Below are 8,251 nucleotides of genomic sequence, written 5' to 3'. Positions count from 1 at the left end.
TATCTTACACCATTTCTTTTTTAATTAAACTTTAAATGTAATAAAATTAAACTAAAAAAGAAATAAAAATGTTATGGGCCTTAGGTTGGTCGTGGGAGGCCCTTAGCATCATTAGAATCATGTTTGGATCATGAAAACTTGGCCTCTTTTGGAAAAAAAACATTTTTGATCAATGTTGGTTTCATGCATTTTCCCAAAAAATAGCCAACTTCAACAAGGCATATCTTCCTCAATTTTGATCATATGAAGGAGTTCTTGTACTTTTTAGAAACCTCAAGATGTCCTCTACAGGCTACTTTGAAAACTTTTTTTCATTTGGAGAAGTTATCTTGATGTTATGGCCTTTGACAAAAAACCATTTTTTGTTGACTTTGAAAATGACCTGTAATGTCTGAGCTCATATTTTTCAAATGGTGATTCCAATGACCATGGGATCAATTGCATTTGAAAGATAATTGAACTTCCTTCAAAAAAAACTTTGGTTGGAAATTTTTGAATGAACGAGGAGAGAGTTATGGCCGGTCAAAGTTCAGTTGACTTTTTAGGAGAAAACCCTAATTTTGAAACTTAGGGTTTTGTTGATTTTTGATCTTTTCTTGATGAATTATGATCAACCATTGATCAAATGATGAATCTTTTGACAAAATATGGATGTTGACAAAAAATTTCATTTTTGACTGTCTGTTGACTTTTCGGTCAAACTGGTCGTCTGTTGACTGTTTGAACTGCTGACTGTGCGTCTGAGCGAATTGAAGTTTGAAAATTTGTCTTGTGGTACTTTGAGACATATGGAGGTCCATGAAATCCATTTGAGGTCTCAAAAAAAACTTGTTCTCCTGAAGAAAAAAAACAAAAACCCTAGTTAGGGACTGTTTGTGTAGGAGACAGTTAAGCGTACCTGATTTTTGTGCAGTGTTGAGCCTCTGCTGATCATGTGATTATCAGAAGACTTCTAGAACAAAAATCTTGGAATTTTGAAATGCAAAAGATTGACTTGATTGATGGTACAAAACACGAAGAATTGTGCTGTCAGTGGGTTTGACTGTCAACTGGCTGTCCGGGCATTAACGTAACAGTTAAAGTGAAAACATAACAGTTAAAGTTAATTTTTTCTTTCTTTGTTTTTGTTGTGTTAATGGTGAAAATTTATTTACATGAGTTGTTAGAAAAACATAAACATAATAAATAAATAAAATATACGGTACGCGAACGAAATTACCGATAATAACCTTGAAATATATTTAATGCACAGAAGAATAAATATTTAACTAGCAATAAACACACATAATATTATCTTGATAATTAAACGACAGTACGACAGATAGTACGATATTTAATACTGACAGTACAAATATTACATAATATAATGAATAGTACGACAAATAAAATAAACAGTACATTATTTGAAAGTGAAAGATACGACAAACTTTAAAAATGACGATTAAAAACCCATGCTATAAATAGCAACATATAAATGAACGGAAGTGTAAGCAACCCAGGTCCGCATTTTTCAGGACTATGCAGACAAAAAAAGGACATGATCACCACCAAAATAGTGATGACCATAAGAAAAAACGTATCCATCCACTTTGCCATTTTTGCCTGGGAAGAAGAGAAAATAATTATGAGGTAGAAGTTTGAGAAATTAGTTGAAATTTGATGTGAGAATTTATGGAAAAAATGAGAGGTATTTATAGAGTGAAAAGAAGGATAGAGACGTTGGGGAATGAAGTGATTCCGTACAAAAAAGGAAAATTTGAGTGGTAGTAGGATTTGAAAGAAAGTGTATGGTAGGGTTTGAAAAGAAACATGTATGGAATAAAGTTAGGATTTGATTTGAAAGAAAGAGATTTGAAAAGAAAGGAAGAGATTTTGAAAATAATAGAACAGATTTTGAAAATAATAATATAGTACAAAAATTAGTGGGAAACAAAAACTAATAATAATTTACTTGTTACCAGTACAGTCTGAATCCCTGGACTTTGCGCCTGCAAAATTTAATTCTGTACCAATTGTGTCAGTACTATTTATCTGCAAATAAATCTCAAATAAACAGCGTGTGTGAAGTGATAAATAGTACTTGGCGTTTGTGTAAGAATAAATTCAACAGCGAACCAAAATACCGTATAAGAAATATTCTAAAAACCGAGTATTCAAAAAATCAGGATATTTGTGAAATAACATCCAAGATTATATGAAACTCCCAATTTTTAGACAGAAGTCTGTTGCCTTCTTTCTGAAAAAGATGCGGGCAAATTTTGGGGTATAACTTTGGGCAATGTAAGTAAGAAGTGATATTTCATACTATGACTGAGTTGAGTATGTTGGCTATCTTAATGTCACTATAAGAGTGATACAACGGGGCGGAGAGAGAGTTGTTGGTGTTTGTTGAAGATTGGCATGTATAATTATGAGAATAAAAGTACGTATGTGTTCTGATGTTGAGAATGTTGTTGATACGATAATGGTATGGCATTGAACACCCAAGTATATGAGGGTTATGAGTGTTACTACCTTAAGAATCATATGTCAAGGTATTATGAAGCAATGATGATTCGGTTGCTAAGTTAATAAAGTGAGATTGTATTTCCACGTATAAGCGTGTTATAGTTGTTGCTACCATGAGTATTGATAAGCCGAGAGATTCCTGAGGTGGTTAGTAAGTTGTTAACGAGTATGTCATAGAGATGTCGAATAATTGACGCTAGATTTAAGTCAGATTGAGATGTTTTGGTAGTCGAAGTGTTGTCAAACGCAGTTGAGAATCGGAGAGTTAGAAGCGAAGTTGAGGATGGTTATGTCAAGATCAATTTTTTAGAACAAAAATATTCTAAGTGGGGGAGAGTTGTAACGCCCCGAATTTAATAAATTATTTAATTAAATTGATCAAGGATTTATTCGTTGGAATTAGTTGAAGTCGGGATTTATCGGTATTATTCTAAAGGCGTAATTGGATTAATGTGTTGATTTGAGTAGTTAAGTTATGGTCGGATTAGTTGGAGAAATACAATTGCGAGTTGGTATTATTTGCGTTATGGATCGATTGTAGTTGTGGAATATTATTGGAAATAATATTTGTTATGTTATGTGATTATTTATTTATGTGCGTTATTTGGCTTAATTGAGTAATTAGAGGAATCTTATGAATTGGGCCGAAGTGGAAGAAATATAACACAATAGATGGGTTATGGGTTAAGCCCATAGGTGAGATAGTAAGAGTTAGGGTTTTAGAGATTTAGTCTCATAACTCATTTTGGTGAAAGAAGAGAAAGAAGAGAAAGAAGGGATGAAAGAGGAAAACTAGGGCTTGAAGGAGAAGAACTCCATTGAAGAAAGTGAAGCTTTTACTAAGGTAAGGGTGGGGTTCTTACTCTCTAAGGGTTGGCATGATGATGGGTATGGTAGAGAGTAGGTTTCATAATTGAAATCCATGAATGTGTGAAAAATTGCAATGTTGATGAATGTTGAAATTAATGAATGATTTGCTGAGCTTTTGATGAGTTGTTAGAGGTTTATGAGAGTGAGTAAGGTTGTGATTGGTGTATCATCTTTAATCCTTCAATTTCATAGTTTTAGAAGTGTTAGGGTTTATGTTAGATTTCATGAAATTGGTGGTCTAAGCATGTTTTGGTATAATTTGATGATGATAAATGATGTATGCTAATCATATATGCTTTGAATTGTTGATTGTAAGTGATTTTGGGTGGAGATATAGCATTTTCGTAGGTCTGTTTGCTGCTGTATTTTTTGCATAATCGTGTGGTCGCTAAGCGGACCCCAGCCCGCTGAGCGGACCCTGTTGTCAAAAATATTTTTGAAACTTCAAAATGTCATAACTTTTGATCCGTAACTCCGTTTTACGAGCCGTTCGAAGCGTTGGGAAGATAATGAAATTATCTATGTGATAGAAGTAGAATGGATAGAACATGATGAATTAATTATGATGATGTTAACATGCAATTATGTATATGTGCGTTATAACTTGATCATTTGTGAATAGTATTGTGACGACATGTTATGTGGTGTAATATTCATGATGTGTGTGAATGGATATGTGTTATTTGAATATTCTTGTGGAGAATGATTACTTGATGACTTAATTATGATGTGGTGGTTTTAATAACATGTATGTATGTGAATATGTGTTATGGCTTGATAAAATGTGAATAACATGTGTTGATATGATACGTTGTAATTTATTCATATTGTATACCGTAATGAATTGATGAGGATGTGCACAAATGTATCGGCAATTGTTGACTACATGTATAATAAGATGTTGAATTGGTGAATACTATGAGTATGATTTATATGCTAGTGATAACATGTTACTTGAATCGTATTTATGTAATATGTGAATTGGTGTTGATTGATAACATTATGGTTGGCATGATATGTGATATGATATTCATGATGGGTGTGAATGATTATATACTATTTATTTTTGAAAAATAAAGTGAGCCCACTAAGCGGAGCTCAGAGTTGATTTCGCTACTGGACCTCGCCGCTTCAAGCGGGGTTATGGAATTGGTATTTCCATAAGCGCGCTTGACGGTCGCTGAGCGGACCCTGTTTCACAAAACTTGTTCAAACTTTGACATGATGTATCTTTTGAACCTTAACTTGTTTTTAAATGTCGTTTGAACTTCCATGAAGCTCTAATTGATGTCTATCCATGGTATATGCTTTGAATACCCTTGGAAATCTTAATGAATCCTTTCCTTGAATAGAATTGCTTTATGTTGTGAATGTTGTTGTGAAGTGAAGTATTATTGTATGATGATGATGCAACATAGCTACGTGATTGTGAAGTGATGCATTCTTATGAATGATGATGATTTTGTTGTTGTTGAAGTTTGACATTATATTGATAATGTTTGATGGTGATTTAGACGATGTTGTGATGTATTGTTTACGTGTGTTGTGTTTGTGTGGATGTTGCATTCATTGAGTCACATCCATTTGCATAAAGCAACGGTGGCCTTAATGGCAAAAGCGACTGTGGCCTTAATGGCAAATAGCGACGCTGTGCCCAATGGCAAAATTGAGACGGTGGGAGTTTTACTCCAATTGGTACCACATGCATTTGCATAAGTCGAGTCACATGTGAATTCCATTTGAGTCTTATTTGATCATGTTGTTGTGACTTGATGAAGATATGTTTGTTGTGATGTGATGACTTGATGAAGAGATGTTTGTCGTGATGTGTTGGAATCTTACTTGTGAATTGCATATATTTTCATGGTTGATTGTTGACATTGTTTCCGTTTTATAAGTTGATTATGTGATTTGGATTGTTGAGATGATGAGATGTTTGTTGTGACATAATGATGAGATGTTTGTTGTGACATGATCATATTATAATTGTGAATTTGAGTATGTTGTGTTAATTGGTTAATGACATTGTTACCGCTTTTAAAAGTTGTATTATATTGATAAGTTGTTGGTGATGAAAGTTTGTTATAAGATGTTGTGTGATGCGAAGTGGTGAAATTATGTATGATCTATATCTCCTATATTAGTTATCATTCATTCCTTTATATTGTAAGATATCTCACCCCTTTGCTGATATTTCCCCTACCATGGGAAATGGGCAGGTATTCAAGATTAGATGTGGATGTTCGGAGTGACTTTATGAAGTCTTTATGTTGCTTTAGGGCAAGTTGAGTTGGTTTCTATTGCTCTGATACGTAGCACTCGGGGGAATTAGTCTTTAATATTTAATTGTTGTATTCCATGATGACATTTGTTTTGAGTTGGATTGAAAGATGTTTATAAGTTAAAGATGTAAGTGGTGAATGAAGTTTTGCTTCCGAATGCTATGTATCTTTGTGAAATGAAATATAAGTATGTTTGCTTGGTTAAGTCGAAATGTGACATTCCATCGTTTGATGAATATTTTTTTTAATGCACTCTGATTTTCGCTTATAACTGCGGGGTAGAATTGGGGTGTTACAGTAAGCAGAAAGCTACTAGTTGCCAGAGAACTAGTGAGGGATATGCTCATGCTGGTATTGTGCGCTTCAAGTGTGGTAGAGCTGGTCATAAGAGTAATGTGTGTACTGCTGAAGCCAAGAGGTATTTTTGTTGTGGTAAGATTGGACATGAGGCGCCAGAGTGCAAGCATAAGTAGATGGTTTGCTTCAATGTGGTGAAGAGAGGCACATTGGTAGCAAGTGCCAAAAACCAAAGAAGGAACAAACTGGTGGAAAGGTGTTCGCCTTGTCAGGGACTCAGACCACTAGTGAGGACGGATTCATTAGAGGTACATGTTTCATTAATAGCACTCTAATTACTATTATTGATACTGGTGTTACGCATTGCTTTATCTCTGCTGATTGTGTTGAAAGATTGGGTCTTGTGTTGTCTTCTATGAATGGAGAGATGATCGTCGATACTCTAGCTAAGGGATTGGTGACTACTTCTCTTGTGTGTTTAAAGTGCCCCTTGTCGATTTTCGACAGAGACTTTATTGTCGATTTTGTTTGCTTGCCGTTGAGAGGATTGGACGTGATCTTAGGTATAAATTGGTTAGAGTATAACCATGTTCATATTAATTATTATGATAAGTCGGTGAGGTTCTCTACTCCTGAAGAAGAACATGTTGAATTGTTGTCTGCTAGACAATTGCGCCTGTTAATAAAAGAAGAAGTGCAAGTGTTCGCATTGGTGGCATTGTTGTCTATTGAGAATCAAGCTATAATTGATGAGTTGTAACTGGTGCAAGAATTTCGTGAAGTTTTCCATGATGAAATTCCTGACGTACCGCAAGAGAGAGAAGTTGAATTTTCTATTGACCTTGTACCTGGTACTAGACCTGTGTCTATGGCACCGTACAGGATGTCCGCATCAAAATTGTCGGAATTGAAGAAGCAACTAGAGGAACTACTTGAGAAGAAGTTTGTCAAACCAATTGTGTCACTGTGGGGAGCTCTAGTGTTGTTTGTCAAGAAGAAAGATGGAAGTATGAGACTTTGTATTGATTACAGGCAATTGAATAAGGTGACGATCAAGAACAAGTATCCGCTTCCAAGAATAGATGACTTGATGGATCAATCGGTTGGTGCCCGTGTGTTTAGTAAGATTGATTTGAGGTCGGTTACCATCAGATTAAAGTGAAAGATGAGGATATGCAGAAGACGGCTTTCAAAACATGTTATGGACACTATGAGTATTATGTAATTCCCTTCGGTGTTACTAATGCGCTGGGAGTATTTATGGAGCACATGAATTGTATTTTTCATGATTATCTAGATCGGTTTATGGTGGTGTTCATTGATAATATCTTGATTTACTCTAAATCAGAAACAGAGCATGCTGAGCATTTGAAACTTGTGTTGCAAGTTTTGAAAGAGAAGAAGTTGTATGCGAAGTTGTCCAAGTGTGAATTCTGGTTGAAAGAAGTCAGTTTGCTTGGCCATGTGATTTCAGGTGATGGCATAGTTGTGGATCCATCTAAAGTAGATGATGTGTTGCGATGGGAAACTCCAAAGTAGGCTACCGAGATTAGAAGCTTTTTGGGATTAGTCGGTTATTATAGAAGGTTCATAGAAGGTTTTTCTAAGTTGGCACTTCTGTTGACTAAGTTGACTTGTAAGGGTAAGGCTTTTGTGTGGGACCTTTAGTGTGAAGAAAGTCTTACCGAGTTGAAGAAGAGATTGACGTCGGCTCCGATCTTGATATTGCCTAATCCAAAAGAATCTTTTATGGTATATAGTGATGCTTCTAATATGAGTTTAGGAGGTGTGCTTATGCATAATGATAAAGTTGTATCTTATGCGTTAAGGCAGTTGAAAGTTCATAAGAAGAATTATCCTACGCATGATTTAGAGCTTGCTGCAGTTGTGTTTGTACAGAAGATTTGGAGGCATTATCTTTATGGTTCTAGATTTGAAGTATTTAGCGACCATAAGAGTTTAAAGTATTTGTTTGATCAGAAGGAACTGAATATGAGACAGCGAAGGTGGTTAGAATTGTTGAAAGACTATGATTTCAGTTTGAATTATCATCCAGGAAAAGCTAATGTTGTGGCTGATGCTTTAAGCCAAAAGACTTTGCATATGTCGGTAATGATGGTTAAGGAATTAGAATTGATTGAGAAATTCAGAGATATGAGTTTAGTCTGTGAGGTGACACCTAAGAGTGTTAGGTTGGGTATGCTAAAGACTAATAATGACTTTCTGGATAGTATCAAAGAAGCTCAGAAGTTAGATGTGAAGTTGGTAGATTCGATGGTTGGAATCGATCAATC

At 35.0% G+C, this 8,251-nt stretch overlaps 1 protein-coding gene across 1 annotated transcript; it reads left to right on the top strand.

Annotated features, from left to right (window-relative positions):
- The first annotated feature begins 5,589 nt into the window (after positions 1-5,589).
- On the top strand, positions 5,590-6,717 carry LOC131642866 (uncharacterized). Its single transcript, XM_058913033.1, has 3 exons — positions 5,590-5,597; positions 5,959-6,078; positions 6,351-6,717. The coding sequence occupies exons 1-3, from the start codon at positions 5,590-5,592 to the stop codon at positions 6,715-6,717; spliced, it is 495 nt and encodes a 164-aa protein (XP_058769016.1).
- Positions 6,718-8,251: the final 1,534 nt, after the last annotated feature.

Source organism: Vicia villosa, unplaced genomic scaffold (genome assembly GCF_029867415.1).
Source record: "Vicia villosa cultivar HV-30 ecotype Madison, WI unplaced genomic scaffold, Vvil1.0 ctg.005968F_1_1, whole genome shotgun sequence".
Classification (NCBI taxonomy): domain Eukaryota; kingdom Viridiplantae; phylum Streptophyta; class Magnoliopsida; order Fabales; family Fabaceae; genus Vicia; species Vicia villosa.
The sequence above is the reverse complement of the archived record's forward strand: the minus strand, read 5'-3'. Positions and strand labels throughout refer to the sequence as shown.

Bases quoted from the DNA above. Each gene is read 5' to 3' on its own strand.
- LOC131642866 (XM_058913033.1), top strand. The intron at 6,079-6,350 runs GTATTTTTGTTG...TTGTGTTGAAAG, and splicing joins TGTACTGCTGAAGCCAAGAG to ATTGGGTCTTGTGTTGTCTT.